Below are 18032 nucleotides of genomic sequence, written 5' to 3' on the forward strand. Positions count from 1 at the left end.
CTCCACCAGAATTGATTTCATCTTATCTTCACTCATTAAGAAATGAGTGAATGGAGAATTACTCCTGGATGGCATACCTGTAACTCTCACAATTTTAAATGCTGTGAAACATGTTACTTGGCCCCAAGCGCCAATTCTGCAATCCCCAGCCAAATATATATTACACATTAAATCTGTGACTCAAAACACTCATGAAGATTGTCTAAGATTATACAGGCAGAGATTGTACATTTTCCAGAATAAATTTGATTTCTAGACATGCATATGTAATAAAGTGTTCAAAAGATATTTGTAGAGGAGATTATTTAACCTTCTGGCTTTTCAGAATAAACAAAAATATCTCTTCTGTGTCCTTTGGAGACATCCTTGATGCATGAAAGTGCATGTATTGTAAGCCTATCCATCCATCCATATTTTTTCAGGCAGACCCTTTGCCCTCAGATATCTTCCATGCCTTCCTTGCTGAGTTCACACTGTTATTTACAGTCCAGTATGTTGATCTCTCCCCATTGTTGGTATCAGTTTTAATTCACTACGTTAAAGTACTCACCTCCCTGTAAATCATGCCCCTTCACACCAGGGGAAGGAAGAGTGGTAAGCGGAGCTATATCTGGTTTGTGAGTGAGGTCATGGCAGGTTGTGGCATGGAAAATACACATAACAGCTGCCTAAGACACACAAGTATCTCGCTGCTCTGGCTTGCTCATACACATTGGGATATAAATATTGGCTTTAGGTAGGATTTCAAATGTTTTTGAGTATCACTGTGGAACAGACATGCTTCATTCAAGTCGCCTAGGTTTAAATGTCCTTGTCTGTTAAATGGAAACCATGATTATACTCTACGGTAAATGCCAGGATAATTCCCATATGCCTATTGCTTTTCACGTTTAGCAATTGTTGTTAAGCATGTATATTTTTTAAATGAGGATTAATCAAAATTCAAAAAAAGCCTCAGCCAAGTGCAATTGTAGTCATGAGCTAGGAGGATAGATAGGGAAGGAAGAGCCATGAAATACATCGGTTCAGATTCTGTAGAGATTTGCAGTCATCCAGGTCATGGTTGTCCCAAAGATGCTTTTTCAGGAGACAACTGGAGACTTCCTTGTTTTTTCTTTTGAAGATGTTTCGCTTCTCATCCAAGAAGCTTCTTCAGCTCTGACAGGATAGTGGGGAAGATTCCTTAATTTGCAATTGAGCCAAACAGTGAGGCTCTGCAGAATTTATCCCAGGATCTCTATAGGAACCTTTTGACCAGCCTCACCCTTCTAGCTTTTATTAGAGCAAATTGCTGACTTGGAGCATTCCATGTGTTGCAGTGGTGACCCCTTTCTGCTTCGTATGTGTATACATTGCTTACTGTAACAAGAGAACCCCTTAGTTTGTATTAGACAATAAATATAGTAATGTTGCAATAATTGATCAAAGTTCTCAACCTTGGCAAAGGGTTCCATCTGCTTGCTCTGGTTTTGAAACATTCGGCTTACTATTCTCACCACAGAACCTCCCTCTTGGTCCATTTCATTGATCTGGATTCAAGGTGATCCAGCACAAATAAAATAAGTTTTTCGTGAAAAAGCAAATGTTCTTATGCAGATCATCTAGACTGCAATGAAGAGGATACATCAAGAGAGTCAGCAAGGACAGCAGCTCTGCTGGTCTTGTATTAGTGGCATAGGAAGTAAACTACTGCCCGGAGTGGGGTGGGGTGGGGTGGGGTGGGGGACATACAACAAAAGAACCTAAAATGTAAATCATGATTTTTGGAAGTTTTAGAAGATTACAAGGATCACACAACCTACAAAAGAGTATCACAAGAAAATAAGGTCCCAGCCTTTGCTGTTCTTTACCTTTTTGTAATCTTGGTTTTGTATACTGTAATTTATTATGAATCAATCAGTCTTAGTGGCTGAGATACAGGTAGAAATATATAAATTCATATATGGATTGCTGTCTGCCTCCTCGCTGTTTACAATTTTTCTATGTTTACCAGCTACTTCTTACTTTTACTGGTTTCATTATTAAATACATATTTCTGTCAAACTTGGTGCTCTGGAATCTCAGGAATATAAGCACCATAACTGTCTCATTAAGAAGCATACATTTTTATCTGTATATACCCTGTTTCCCCCAAAATAAGACATCCCCTGATAATAAGCCCAATCGGGCTTTTGAGTGCATGGCAATAAGGGCAAGCGCTTATTTCAGGGTTCAAAAAAAATATAAGACAGGGTCTTATTTTCGGGGAAACACGGTAACATATTTTCTGTGTGAATTCAAGAAGGCATCTTGAATTTTGCTCCTCATTTTAACTTCCCTACCTGATAATAACTAGTGCAAAATCACTAAGTGATTTCCATGGTTGAGTGGAATTTAAACCCACACTTCCCAATCTCAGGAAATAAAATGTTTAAAAGAAACAGTTAAAAAAAAAGTTAAAAACAATTTCAGACAATATAGGAAAGCTTAGACAAGTAATAAAACTCCGAATCACACTGTTGAAATAGAGAAGCTTGTAATATTAGTCTAAATAATAAATTTAGTTGGTGTGGAGAGCCTCTTTGGGGAGCCAATTTCACCACAAGAAAGAAAATTGTAGCTACTGTCATCAAAGAGTGTGAGGAGATGTTCTTTAATGTTAAACTGGATCAAGGCCCATTGAAGCTATAAATGTTTTCAGCACTACTTTGAATTGTGCTTGAAAACAAATTGGAATTATTACAGTTCTCTTAACATAAGTGCTCTCTTTTTGCGTTGCTTAGAATGAAGGAATTGCAGTGAAAGCAACAAGCCGTTCTAGGGAATCAGAGATTCAGCTTCTGTCTGTCTGTCTTCTGGCATCAATAATTTAGCAAAATTACCAAATTGGCCCAGAATTCAGACTGACACGAACAAAAACAATATATGATTTAACCCATTTCCATTATTTAGTTCCATACAAATGCACTTCAAAGGAGTTTACCAACATTTTTTTTTTTTAAAAAAAAATGGGTTTAAATTATTTAAAACACACATACAGCAGAGCTCCTCTGATGACATGGAAGGGCTAAAGAACTAATTCGGTCTGTTATAGTGAGGGTAAGCCTGTCCCATATTAAATGTCAAAAAGCAGAGTAGCTAATTTTAAATTATGCGAGATAGAATTTTAAATTAGAATTATGCTCAAGACCATCCCCTTGACCATCTGAATCAACTCAGAAATATAGCTCTAATAGAAATACAAAGGAAGTTAACTGTATATAGATAATACATTTATTGATTGTCTAGTAAGTCCTAAACAGGAACCTCTGTCATTTAAAAGCTATAGTATTCTGAATTTAATTCAGGACATCACAGATTTAAAACTTCAGTCTGATCTCTTCTACCATCGAGGGAGAAAATAAATCTGGCCTCGGTCATTTAGGTCTAGTTGAAATAGATCTTCCTTGGCGTTTATTTAAGGGACTTTATCTGTAAGACACCATATTTATCCTGTTTGTTCAGGGTTTTATGGCTCTCTCATAAATAGCCTGCAGGACAGACAAGAGTGGGAGCTCCTGTAAGTATCCTATTGATGCTAGGATACTGAAGAAATGGACATGATTAAGGGACATTCATGTAAGATTGAATATCAACGGACCATTCCTAGTAGCAACTTCAGTCACTGTGTATTTGTGGCCATCCTGTGTTGCTAGGCTGGGTTGTTTATCCTGGGAAATGTATGAAAACTCATATGCATCATATTTAAGGGACAATGGGGTTGGGGTGGGGGCAAAGAATCATACTCATGGCTCATTTGTATATGCCATCTTGCTTAAATGCTTTTAAGTAGTGCATTACAGCGGGCTCTCTTCATATTTAGCCATTGATTTATGCCAAATACTAGTTGGATAATTATATACAGCACCACTATAGAGAGTTGATTACATCTCTAGGAGCGAATGGCCACACAATGTTTATTTTTAAAACTTCCAATGCAAGTTTAACAAAAAGGGTGAAATGATTTTTCTCTATAGATCAGTTTTGATAGGAAAGCAACCTATGATGTAGATCTGCTGAAAAGGTTCAATTTGTTTTTCTGTGTTTTTTCCTGTGATTTACTATCACACCAGTGGTATTATAATTCTCTAAATGTTAAGTGAAAGAGTTTGGAATTGCTGAAATTGTTGTTGTTTTAATTCACCGTAGGCCATTTACCTGCAGTTCTCCATTATCTAATTCTAATTCCTGTTGACAGATGCACTTTGCAAACACCTCGAAGTGTCTTCAGTAGTGTTCATTCACTACAGCTCTACCCAATTTGGTCTGAAGGAAGCTTGTTCATTCCAGACATGATTCATTAATTCTCATCTTCTTTCCTCTTTTAAATCTTTACACTCATTTTATTTCTCAGATATTCCCAACTGTTCCAGAAAAGATGTAGGGAGATGGGCATGACTTTAATATATCATATTTAGTATCGTGTAGGCATGTCGTGCTCTGAATTCCATTCCATAATTTAGACTTTCTCAATCTGGAGCCCTTTTGGACTTTAGTTCCTATAATTCCCACATCTTCATGTGTAACCTCATATATCTTCCTTGGTCACACACACACACATAAAATTCACCTGCAAGATATTCTAAACAGCTATACTTGCTTTTTATAATCTACAATCTGTCTTTTATGATATCCTCATAAAGTGACAATATATTGGCTCAATATTATTATGTCTCAACTCTAGTGAACCCACTAGTTCAGAGGTAAATGTACTGTAAGGATAGTTTGTGAGCCTTCATAAAAAAAACCGAATGGGTGTGCTTTCTTTGTCTAACTCCTATTGGCTGTATGATTGCTTTTGTGAATAATGAAATGGGTTTTAATTTAACATTTACCATTAAGAGCACATGTAGATAGTCTGATACTTTTCTAAATTATTGAACAAATCTGCATATGGACTGGCAAATGTCGAATCACTGGTGTGAATAGGACAGCATTCACTGAAGCAGAAGATTAGAACATTCCTTGATAGAATTTAGAGAGTAGAAAATTACACAATGTAATTTGTAAATGCAAACTCTTTAATGAAATTTTGTACACACCTGAACAGTAATTTGCAAGGAATGGTTAAGTTCCACCAATGAGAAAATTGCTAATCAATGGAATATTTACTTCTTGGGGATAATAAAGCCTCTCTTTGAATGAGGTGGGCAGTTTAAAAATATGAAATATAAATCTAGATAACTAATAGGCTTGGGACAATTTTTATCCTTCAACACAAAGAACTGAATGTAGATTGAAGTTTAATAAACTATCTCTCTTGTGCAACCGTTACTTCTTTGCACAGTACCTGCATTCTTTATTGTTACTATAAGTAATTGTTCGTGCCTGTAATAGGGAGTAGGAGGTTTTAGTTCACTTAAGAATTTTATGACAGACTATCTGGTGTTCCTAGAATAGTCCTTGATTGCTATCATGTATAGACGAAGTGGGAGGAACTCTGTCCATCTTCCGGCGTCTGCCAGAAAGAGAAGAGGAGACAAAACAGAAATCTGTCTCACACGGGGACACAAGAGCCAATAATCTCATGAGTGAAAAGACCACAAGAGTCAATACACTTTCAGACCACAAAAAAGCAGAAGGCGCAGGACAGAGAGTGGTTGGCTGCTGATCTTTCTGAGTACTGTAGTGGCTTTGGACTGCCTCGCCTGCTAAAGCTATCAACAATCCATATGAAACTCCCATTAGCAAGGGCTTTGTTTCCATCATTACATTTGACTCCTTTACTCTTTCTGCCTCTTTCCCCCCCTTGTTCTTGCCTATAGGGAAACGGGAGCTGTCTCCTTGCCATTCAGCAGATGACTAAAGGGAGAGGAATCTACCTTCTTGGTTTACATCTCCTTTTGTTGGCATGGATACCCTCCTCTGTGGTTTAAGATGTCAAGGTGCAGGATGAGAGGCTGGCAGGGAAGCTTCTAGATTGCTGCAATGCAGAAGCCTAGAAAAAGCACACAGCCCAATCCCGAAATGTAATGCATTACGAGGGGGGAAAAAAACTGCAAATATGATGCATATGAAAATAGCATCCCAGTCTGGAATTATACTAAGGCCTCCTAGGATGAGGCAAGCTATATCTATGAAGTGCTCATCTTCTCAGACATATAATGCTGTAGAAATAGTTGAGGTTTCTCAATAATTCCTCTCTTGGAACTTTTAAGAATTTTCCCCATTCCATCTATTCTGAACATTGTGCATTAGTTGTGCTGGATTTCAGAAGTTGCAATGAGAGGAAGACTTCTCAAAAAAAAAGTCATCATTATTGAGGCATTGTAGCACTGGCTTTACAGCTTCAGTGACTGCTTCCTTCGTTACAGAAGTTAGTGTGGGCATGCCTTTTCTAAACTGGTGCGCTAGCTCAGGGCTGGGCAACAATGGCCCCTTTACAACCTCTGGACTTCAACTCCCAGAATTCTTGGTGGCTCAGGAATTCTGGGAGTTGAAGTCCATAGTTAATTAAGGGACCATAGTTGCCCATCCCTGCTCTAGCTAGAATTTTGGCATTATAGTTTCAAGATATCTGAAGGGCACCGTACTGGGCAAGAGCCTGGTGGCGCAGCAGACTAATAGCCTGTTATTATCATTCAGCTGCCTGCAATTACTGCTAGTTCGAATCTCCCCAGGCTCAAGGTTGACTCAGCCTTCCATCCTTTCTAAGGTAGGTAAATTGAGGATCCAGTTTGTGGGGGCAATAAGCTGACTTTGTATAAATATACAAAAGTATGAAGGCTATTGCTTAACACATTGTAAGCCGCCCTGAGTCTCCGGAGAAGGGCGGCATATAAATCAAATTAAAAAAAAAAAAAGACTGGCACAACAGCTACTCATGTTTTGCTTGCCACTAATATGTATTTGAATTGGCAATACAGTGGGATGCAAAATGAATGCAAAATCTAGAAATGAGCTGGTTCACAACTTGGTGAGAAAGGCTTTAGGCAAACCAACTTGAACGTTCCTTCCCTCTCAAGAGATTTCTGATCTTTTTGGATGATCTGTGAAAAATGAATAGTTAAATAAATTGTTGAAGTGGAATTGAGCAGAGTGGTGCATGCTGTGGATTGCCCCCATCTTTCTGGGTAATTTTTGGCACTTCTGAATTTTAGGTCCCAAAGAAAAGGGAGATGGTTTCTTTTCCTTGTTATACTGCAGAAATGTCGCCTTTCACTTCAAGAATTCCTTCAAATGCAAACTAAATATTGAGTTTGCTGGATTTTTTTTTTTTTTGAACCCAAATCCTAAAGGTTTCCTTGTTTTACTTCTGGCTGTTAACAGAAGCATCAAATTGCTCTGCCAGTCCAAAGTTCAAGTTTTTGAAAAGCAGGTTGTAAACTCCACAGAAGTACTGCTGTCTCCCGTAGGCTCTTCATAAAGAATTATAAACTCTGGACTCGTAAGTTGCATATGCGAGCTAAAGCATTCATATTGTTAAAGAAAGCGGCATACCCATTTTTAGCACTGATGGGAATGCACTTGACAATGCTTGATAAGGAGGAGGCAAATATCACACCAAATACCAGTGCCAGGAAATTAGGAGAATGTTGTGTTTTACTTTGGGCTTTTTTCCCTCTCTGGATGAACTAAATCCATCAGATTAGCTAGAGGAGTCGGCAGTCCTTAATGTCATAGTTTTACTGTTATTCGTTTTTAAGAAATAAATCCCTTGTTAAGTCTTTTTTGTTTAGCAGCTGGGAAATGCTGCTGTGGTTGTGGGAGGTCCCTCTGGAAGAAAGAGAAATGTTTTGGCGAGTATGGAATGGAAAGGAATGATTTGGCCGAGCCTCTGATCTCCTCCCCTTAGGTTAGAGCTCTCTTTTTACCCTCCCTCCTTCCCTCTTGCTCTACTCTCTTTCCACTCCCTTCTGTCATTCTGCCTTTTTTCTCCGCCTCTTTTCCACCACTGCCAACCCCCCCCCCCCGAATTCTCTCAGTGACTAGAGGACTGTATTTGAGTGGCTGGGAGCTGAAGAAACTCCTTCTGCACTTCAGTCACTCAGCCTTTTCTGTGATGTCATCCTGAAATCACATAACTACGGGATGATAAGTGAACCCCTCGGGATCTGACTGGCTGAAATTACAGACAGGGTTTTATCCCACTCGCTTCCTACAAGCCAAGGGAAAAATAAGCCTCATTCCCATGCCTGAGACAGATGGAATGACAGTGTGCTCCGGCGAGCTCTTTTAGGAGCACCCTTGCACTTCAACTCTGAAGAATAAACAAACAAGCCCACTTTCTCTCCAGCTGCAGAGACTTCCCTCCCTAAGTGGTAAGTTTGCTTTGCCTGTGATGGGGTTTAGCTCTGCTCTCGGGGTGATCCATGCTCAAAAAAATGGCAACTTGGACCAAGTTAGGCTTTTCCTGCTCCTGGGAAAGTGTTCCTCCTGGTCTTGTGGCTGAGGTAAGGATGGGCTTCTTGATGCTGCCCACTTCCCAAAGCAGAAGGCAGCACAACTTTTAGGCGGGCAATGAAAGGTCTCTAATACAGACTACGCAGAACTGTCTCCAAGAATCTGCTACATTACTGAATCCTTCATCCCAACTGCCAGCAGAGTATCTGAGGCAGGGAGGATGAGTACCCAGAGATGCTATTTTTCTTGCTATCTAAGAGAAGCTTTTTTGTGTGAAAAACATAGGGTTTTTTTTTAATATAAATTTGCACGCACAAACTCTCAAGATGAAACTTGTAGAAGTTAACCTTCACAAACTCAATCAACTTATTTTTATTATCCTCGTGTCAGTGACTTGTCACTGAATTTCTGAGGGGAGCACAAGGGAGAAGGGATACAAATCTTTACCTAGATTGACAGATTAGGAGGAATAACTCCTGCCGATGGCTACTATAGCCAATGGTGTGTAATTGATTGATCAGTCGATTCAGTTGCTCTTTACTAAGCAAAACATGGAAGCTAAACTTAAAACGACTCGTTTTATTTTCGTTTAGGGAAATAAAAATTTACCTACCCAAGGCTTTGCTCCAGAGCTGCTGTTTGCCATGTAACTGATTCCTTTTTATTAATAATTTTTTTCTGCAGAGTAAACTGACTGACTGACGCCATCTAGGCTTGCAGAATTATAATTGGATTTGACTCCCATCATTTCCAGAAAGCTGGAAGTGGTCCCAGCTAGCAGAACCTTTTCAATATAGATTCTTTTAATAACTTTACACGGACCTCCGTTTAGGAAGATTGGTGGTGGTGGTGGTGGTGGTAGATATATAGAAAAAAAAGAGGAAAAAAAAAGGGGAAACAACAGCAAATAATCCAGCCATATTTCTACATGACATGGCTCGGGTGTATTATCCATTTGGGTGAAAGGTGAGACATTCAACAGCAAAATACGGAGTCTATCCTCACCTGACTAGGCTGTTAATTTCCATCAGCAGAGCTAGAAGGGGTGGATAGGAGACAGAATGATTTTTTTTTTTGTGCTCTTGGCATTGAAATCCTTGCTGTCTGAATCGATACAGATAACTTAGCCGCTTCCCTCTTTCATGCCCTTGCAGTATCCACTATCTTTGACAACTCTGGCAGCTGCGTCAATAAACAAACGGGTGTTCTTCCTCCTCTTTTCCCTGCCTGTCACTTGACTGGATGGGTCTGCTGGCCTTCCGTGTTGGAACAGAGGAGATCAACAAGGGAGGCACCTGTTGCTACTAGACTGGGCACCAGAGCAGGTTTTTTATTTATTTATTTTACAAACGGCTGAGGGAAAACCTGTCTCACCTAAGCTGGGTTTTTTTTCCCCATTAAATGTGAAAAGGAAAGAGAGAAATAACATTTAATTCAAGTCACAACAAATGTGTTCACAGGTTGGGATGGTTTGTAAATGTTTAGATCCTGTTTGTGTCACCTGTGTGTGTGTGTGTGTGTGTGTGTGTGTGTGTGTGTGTGTGTATTCTTCAGCCGGGTATTTTCCTACATAAACCAAGTTTCTTAAATTGCAGCCATAGCTCAGTGAAATCACATCGACTATCCTAGGATCTATACTAGTCTCCCTTTATTTCTTTATCAGCGAAATATAAATTTGATATAAAATGGTTTGTTGTGAATGCAACTGTTTGAAGGCTCCTGGATTGGAGCTGAAAGGCGAAAGGGAAGCAGTATGCTCCCTCCCATATTGGGGTAGACCAGGTGCTTTGATAGAAAAACACTATATATATATATATATATATATATATATATATATATATATATATATATATATATATATATATATATATATATATATATATGTGTGTGTGTGTGTGTGTGTGTGTGTGTGTGTGTGTGTGTGTGTGTGTGTGTGTATGTATATGTATTTGTATATGTATATGTATTTGTATATGTATCCTTTGCTGTGATAAAAAATTACAATATATTTATATATTTATTTCTTGCCAGCATTTATATATTCTTTTTCCAAGCAGTGTTATTGTGTTGATGTCCTCTGGAAGAACTCCCAGTACCTAATTCCTCATGAAATTAGTTCCATTCACATTTTGTTGCAAATTAAGTAACAAAGTGCAATTATCTCACCATAGTCAAGAGTTTTCAGTGTTTAAGCTTTGGAGATAAGCCTGCTTTATCATCATATCGCATAATGTGTATAGGCTTGGTGGGAGTGAGATTCCCTTGTTTCTCAATTCTGGGTAACATAGAGCAGACAGTGCAGAAGGACAGAATGCCACATCTACTATGTGGCATACTACTCCCTATAGAAGACAAAGGGGCCTCCATTCTGCCTTAATGCTTGTGGGCGCTTGCACTGTTAACAACCTCACCCCTCTGACTCTCTGGATGTTTGTGTGAATACCATCATGGCTTCTATCTGGTGGATAAGAAAGGGAAGGAAAGGCTATTTTGTTTTCAGTGAGAAAATGGGGGAATCTATACCTCTGTCAACACTCAGTTTAATTTCTTTGGTACATTTTCCTTCATAAGAAGGAAACAAGGAACTTTCAAAGGAAATAGCAAAGTAAGCCAAGCTCTGGATACTCCTGAAAAGTAGTGTGGGGATAGGTGGGGTGGGAAGCTAAGCATCATGGCACCTTGATTTCATGTTGGAATTGGGCAATCTCAGGAGACAATAAGAAATTTGTACAAGTGAAAAAGCCATCGGCAACCCAGTGTTTCTGCTAAATCTGAGATAAAGGTTTATTGGCTCAGTTACCCAAGTGGGGAACAAGGAGGGGGGCTGCCACTCTCAGATGCCCATCCCTAAAATGGAACAGAAAGTTATCACCTCTCTGGGGACTTGCTGTTTTCTTGGGAATATATTGAACAATGCCGGCAGTAATGGGAGCAGAACAGTATATTATTCTATACCATAACCCTAACTCCTCTGGGATATGCTGAATGATTCCCTGGACCCAACCTGCTATTTATAGGGGCAGCTTTGGTAGAAATACTGCAAGGACAAAACAAGGTCAGTTAGGTATCCAGAACAGCTTACCCACCATTCCTTTAGTGAGAATCCTAAATTGGTGGGTGATCCTCTTGAAGAGATATTTGGGGACAAGATTAGTCTCTCTCCCCTTTGCCCCTCTCAGTTTCCCATGGACCCTTGAAATAGAACGATATGCAGGATGCCTTCTGGTATGTCTTCTGGCTGCATTTTCAAATTAAAAATAATTGTTTGGCAGCAAGATGGCTTTGGGAGAGTTCTACTGGCACCAGAGAGCAGCTTTTGGACCTGTTAACTAAATACAGATGTGTTTTGTTGTATGCTCAAGAATTCACTTCTTAAGCTGAAATCTGTACCATCAGCCCATTCTGGCCGCCGTCAGTTCTGGTTATGCAACCTCACTAAGGATACTGAATGGCTCCGGAAGACTGATAGTGGAAATTTGTAGGACCATGGAAGGGATGATACGACTCCCAAGAGGAGAAGCAGACTACAGTGTAGGTTTTTCTTCAATCATTCTTGTGGCTTCCCCACAAAATTCATCAGTTGTTCGGGGCTCGTATGTGCAGCTGCTCAGCCCTTGGGAAGAATGTGAGAGGTTCATTCCATCTTTGTAAAGCAAGGATTGCAGTTGGGCAACCTGGACTCCATATAGCTGGCCTTCTGGGAAATGTCAGTTCCGAAAAATTATGTTGAAAGTTCTTTAACTGAGCTTAGAAAAGATTTGGTAGGTTTAAGTGTTGATCAGTAGAAAACCCTGGAAAGTATTTTATGACTGCCACTTTGTAAAGGATGTGTGCATTGCTCCCCTCACCTAATAGTTAGTGTAAACAAATTCTAGATGAGTGATTGTGCGTGCAGCTGGCCATGAAATGAACAAGTGCTTTGCATTTTAGATGCTGAGCACTACTATGTATTTCTTGAACATTTTGTCTCTGTATTAATCTGTTCTTGGTCCTCTTGTGATGGTTTTTAGTGTATGTACAGAAGTGAGCATATCCCCTCACATTTTGTAAATATTTAAGTATATCTTTTCATGTGGCTTTTCATGTGACTACACTGAAGAAATGACACTTGGCTAGAATGTAAAGTAGTGAGTATACAACTTGTATGTGCTGTTCTCTCAAAATAACACAACACACAGCCATTAATGTCTAAACTGCTCAGGGTGGATAAAAATCAATGACTTTTTTAAAAAAAATCAAAAAAATTAGATTTTTTTGATTTAAATCGGATTTTTTTGATTTAAATCGGATTTTTTTGATTTTTATTGAATTTATTTTAATAAAAAACTTTTAAAAATCTATCGTAAGATAGTTTTCTATTTAAGATACATAAATAATTTAGTTTATTCAGCATGAAATGGAGCTTAGTTATGTAGCATGAGGCTGTATATTCTGCAACACTGGGACTATTGGTGAGTCAACAGTGGGTCAGAGGAGTAGCAGAGATGACAGTTGCTCTTTAAAAATTATGATTTAAATCGAGTTGATTTAAATCAAGCCTTTTTACTAGTGATTTAAATCATGATTTAAATTGTGATTTAAATCAACTTGATTTAAATCAAATCCACCCTGAAACTGCTGGCAACAAAAGGGAGTACACCCCTAAATGATAATGTCCAAATGGGGCCCAAGTAGCCGTTTTCCCTCCCTGGTAGCATTAGTGTTACAAGGTCTCAGGTGTGAAGGGGGAGCAGGTGTGTTTAATTTGGTGTTATCGCTCTCACTCATACTGGTCACTGGAAGTTCAACATGGCATATTCATTTCTGAGACATACTGTATGTTACTTTAGCTTCCTTTTGGGGCAAGCAAAGAAAGGTAGATGCCGGATTGATGTTTTTGCTTACATAAATTCTATATAGTTACTGCTGTACAATGGTTGTTAATAGTTGCTATTTGGATATGTGTCTATGTGTGCCCGTATGTGTGTATGCATCCTTGAGCTTCATGAGAAAAAAATTGTGGTAGGCTAGAATTGTGAGTCCATTTCGGAAATGCTTGATCTTTGCAGATAAGCGCTTTGTGATCTACACTCTTCCATTAGTTCATCTTTTGTCCCTGAATCAATCTTTGACTTTTTGCCAAAGAGAAGTCATTCCCCCTCTCCCCCCTTGAACAAGTGCATTTCATATTGTATTCAAGCAGTTCCAGGAAGAAGAAGAAAAGAAGAAGAAAGAAAAAGAACATATTTCCTGATTTTCTCTATGAATAAATATAAGGTTTTTTCTCTCTCTCTCTCTCTCTCTCTCTCTCTCACACACACACACACACACACACACACACACACACACACACACACATATATATATATATATCCCTATTCGAACTTGCCCAAAATCCACACAGAAAGCAGTTTTGAAGCATCACGTATGTGAACTATTGCAACTATGAATTTTATCAGGGGGTCTTCCATACAAGAAAGTAAATAGACATTTAATCTTACTTATCTGACAAGATCTCTGGCGGTGTTCTATTTATTCAACGTTAAAACAAAAAAATACTATCCTGTGACCTTTATGACTAAAGTCCTATTTAGGGCACTGGCAGACAACTCACCAGTCTTTGAGTTACTGTGTTGATCACCAAGTTCTATTTTATCACTATAAATGGGATTAACAACTGGTGCCGCCCATATCGTTTCAATAGGGGACAAATTAAGGCATGTGATTGGTGGAGTCCTTCATTTCCCTCCCTACCAAATTTCAGCTATTTTCCTGTGGAAAAACAACCACTAATTACTGCCATTAACAGGTTGGGCTAGTATAGGTAAGTGTGAAGCAGTGTGTTTAACCATCTGTCAAATTTCCTGACTAACACATCACAGATACATATCCTTAAACTAACATTGGTTCCCACGGTGGTGGATTAAATACATACTCACAAACAGAATACTGGAGATAAAAGTGCCCTCCCATTTATGTTCCCCAGCAACCAGTAGAGAGAAGCATGCGGATTCAGCCAACTTTTTCATTATATTCTCCATTGCAGTTGCCAAGATCCATTTTCTGGCCAAGTAAAACCAAACAGACCCGTATAGGGGCCCAAAAATCCTCCTGTATTTTGTAGTTCCTGGCGTACAGCAAAAGTCAGAGGTTCAGCTCATCCTATAGAATGCCATTTTTGGGAAACTGTTTATATTTTTGTAGTTTTACATCCCCCTCTCCCCCCCCCCCACCTCGGGTTTCCTATATCATTGGATCAATGTGAAATGCATCTGCTATAAAAAACATCCTGTGTTCAGATAATGGGTGAGTGGGGGGGAGAAAGGGGGGGGGAAGAGTCCCATGCAATTGTTTTGGCTCTCTTTCATCAGTGCTTCTTCAGCTGCAATGAATTCCTGTAGGAATGGGATATGGGGCAGACCTCAGGGAGACCGACTGGTGCAGAGAACATGTGATATAAGATAAATAAATAACTTTTAATTGTCCTTTTTGGTACTGTGAGCAGACTGGCCCACATTAAAAATGAAATTCTGTTGCCTGCTCTCAAGAGAAAGTGTATATCTATCCAAACACATACATAACACACACACACACACACACACACACACATGAAAGAGGAAACTTGAGAGTTCACAAGGTTGATGCTATATGGAACAAAAAACTGTGACTGAATCTAGATGTTCTGCTTCAGATACCAGGAATACCAAATGTTCAATTGGTAGAGTAGCAAAGTTTATTTTCTTGGTAATTAAAAGTGGACACCAGCCCAGAAATCTTTTTAAGTTTCAACTAGGGCTTCAATTTCTAGATTTCCTCAGCCAGCCATGCTGGCTGAAAAATTCTGGAAGTTAAAAATCCATAAGTCTTAAAGTTGCCGGGTTTGGAGACCCATGAATTGGGAGTTCTGACTTAACTGTTGATTTCCTTGACTTCTTTCTCTGCTTTTTCATGCAGAAGTTGGGCACACCCAAGGACCTCTGGATGGAAGCCTATATGCCAAGGTGAAAAAGAAAGACTCCCTTCACGGCAGCACTGGCACTGTCAACCCCAACCGGCTTGCCCTCTCTGCCGCCCCCAACCACATTGAGCACACGCTGTCGGTCAGCAGTGATTCAGGGAACTCAACTGCTTCCACCAAGACAGACAAGACCGATGAGCAGGCAGCACCTTCGGTTCCCAGCAGCAGTGGAGGAAACAACCCTATTCTGACCCCTGAAGAAAAGCGGGAGCTTGAGAGTTTGCTCAGTGGATTTGGTTTGGAAAACGAAGCCACCATGCACAACCACAGCCCCAGTGAGATAACAGCGGCTGTTTCTGCTTCACCAGGCCGCCATATCATACCAGCTCAGGTTCATGTCAATGGGGAAGCTGCTGGCTTAGTGGCCGAGAGGGAAACTGACATTTTGGATGATGAGTTGCCCAACCAGGATGGACACAGTGTGGGTAGCTTAGGTACCCTCTCCTCTTTCGATGGCACTACCAACACCAGTGACATTGGCTATCATGAGGCTCCCCGGATGGAGAGCCTCAATTCTTTACCCAATGGTTCATCCAATTTCAATGGCTTAGACAAGCTGCATGACTCAGAGATGGTTATCAATGGTGGTTATCCCTACAACAACCAGAATGCCTTGAGGAACATTATAGGACGTCACCCTCATGATGCTTACGCGCACATCAGGCCCTCAGTGTCTGCCCAAGAAAATCTGGCTGATTATCACCAGCATGGCTTCCCCACTCCTGGCTGGTTACAACCCCAGCCACCAGCCTCCAGCCAGCAGTATCCCTATGGCTACGACTCAAATAGCATATATCGCTCCCAGTCCTTCCCCACAGCTACTGTTGAAATCTCCCAGCTTCCTCAAGCACCAGCCCGGAGCACAAGTAGTCGAGAAGCTGTCCAGAGGGGGCTTAACTCTTGGCAGCAACAAGGTGGAGGTAGCAGACCACCATCACGTCAACAGGATGGTGCCCGAGACAGCCATAGTTCCAGTCTTGCTAGTGCAAGCCCCCAATCCAGCCCTTCACAAGCAGCACCCCCTCAAAGCATAAGCATCCCTGAATTCCCTAGAGTTGCCTCCCAGAAGGAAATAGAACAATCCATTGAAGCTCTCAATATGCTCATGCATGACCTGGATCCCTCTGTCTCCATGATGCCTAAATCCCAGAGTGTTCCATTGGCTACCAGAGAAGACAGGCCGCACCCAGTAGCCCTTTCAATGTCTGCCCAACCTGTGATAGGACCTCACGTGGTGCAGCCAAAGGCTACCAATGCTTTTGGCTTGATTCCAGGAAGCCCTTCACAAAACTCCCTGGGCTCCAGTGTGCCCCAGATGGCTGAACCAACGCCTAAAGTTCATCCTATGAAACTATTGCTCAACAGTGTTGGAGAACCGGAGTATCCAGCACAAGATTTCAGAGAGGCCTATTCTCCATATGGCTATCAGAACCAACAGCCAACTGTAATACAAGGAAAGAGCCTTGGGCAGATGGCAGGAAGCCCACCCACATCTCCCAGGCCTCATGCAACAGCATGCAAGGTCCTGGAAGGGCAGCATCCTCTGCTGACATCACCTCCTTCATCCACAACAGCAGTCCAACCCCAGATGCCCTTCAACGAGGCTGAGCATCACGGAGAAGCTTCTCAGGCTTCAGAGGAAGAGCCTTTGCATCTTGAAGGTCTGGTGGCTCACAGAGTAGCAGGTAAGAAAGTCTTGCTGTGGGTTTTCTTTTGACTAAATCTTCTCTGTTTTAAGGGCCTAAATGGGGATTTTGTAAGTCATAGGACGTGTGCTTTTTCAGGAACTTGCTTTTGTTAAGATGGCTTCATTCAAATTAAGAGGGATAAACTCAACTCTTCCCATAAAATGCAGAATGAAAAGACTGCAGTGCAGAAAATATAGAGAATGTTTCATTTTCACTCGCAATGGCTTTTCTCTAAGTTTGGCCAGATTTTCAATAGCTGCTATTGACTATTTATTCAGTTCTAAACAATGGCCTGGGCACGGTGCCTCATACTGTATCTGCATGCCATGCCCAAGGAGGTTGTGTTCTAGGAGGTTAAGGAATGAGAGGTTGGATGGGGCCAATTGGTGGCGCGATAAATGAAATTCAAGCATTGATGTAGCTAGAGAAAGGGCTGCCCTGGCAATTCGTGAAGAAAAATGCATAGCTAAAAAATTCCCTTAATTATTCATAGCAATGCATGAATCAGTTTGGGGGAAGGGTGAAAAGATCTCAAGTATTTCACATAGGTTATTGTCTTGGGCCAGTAATGGCTAGCATTTTTAGCAAGTGTGTCATATGCAAACGCCAAGCATTGGATAGGACCAGCATGGTTTGTACTGTAGTTCAGATAATCTGCCTCTATTGCCTGCTAAGCTGAAGGAACAGACATTACGACTGCTTTATAAAGCCTCAGTAAGGCCACAACTGGAATACAGCATCCAGTTTTGATCACTATATTACAAAAAAGATGTTGAGACTTTGGAAAAAGTGCAGAGAAGGGCAACTAAGATGATTAAAGGCCTGGAGACTAAAACATATGAAGAACGGTGGTAGAATTTGGGTTTGGCTAGACTAGAGAAAGGAAGGACTGGGTGGACATGATAGCAGTATTTGAGAGGCTGCCACAAAGAAGAGGGGGTCCATTTATTTTCCAGAGCACCAGTGGGCAGAACAATAAACAATGG

At 40.5% G+C, this 18032-nt stretch overlaps 1 protein-coding gene across 25 annotated transcripts in view; it reads left to right on the plus strand.

Annotated features, from left to right (window-relative positions):
* TNS1 (tensin 1) overlaps positions 1 to 18032 on the plus strand; it is a 398798-nt gene that overhangs the window by 323257 nt on the left and 57509 nt on the right. For all 25 annotated transcript variants that reach the window (XM_087881674.1, XM_034421770.3, XM_087881677.1 and 22 more), the window contains one exon: positions 15295 to 17043. In XM_087881674.1, the coding sequence (XP_087737800.1) occupies positions 15295 to 17043 (1749 nt within the window). The remainder of the gene's footprint in view (positions 1 to 15294; positions 17044 to 18032) is intronic.

This window comes from Pantherophis guttatus, chromosome 1 (assembly GCF_059756535.1).
Source record: "Pantherophis guttatus breed Tessera chromosome 1, ASM5975653v1, whole genome shotgun sequence".
Taxonomy (NCBI): domain Eukaryota; kingdom Metazoa; phylum Chordata; class Lepidosauria; order Squamata; family Colubridae; genus Pantherophis; species Pantherophis guttatus.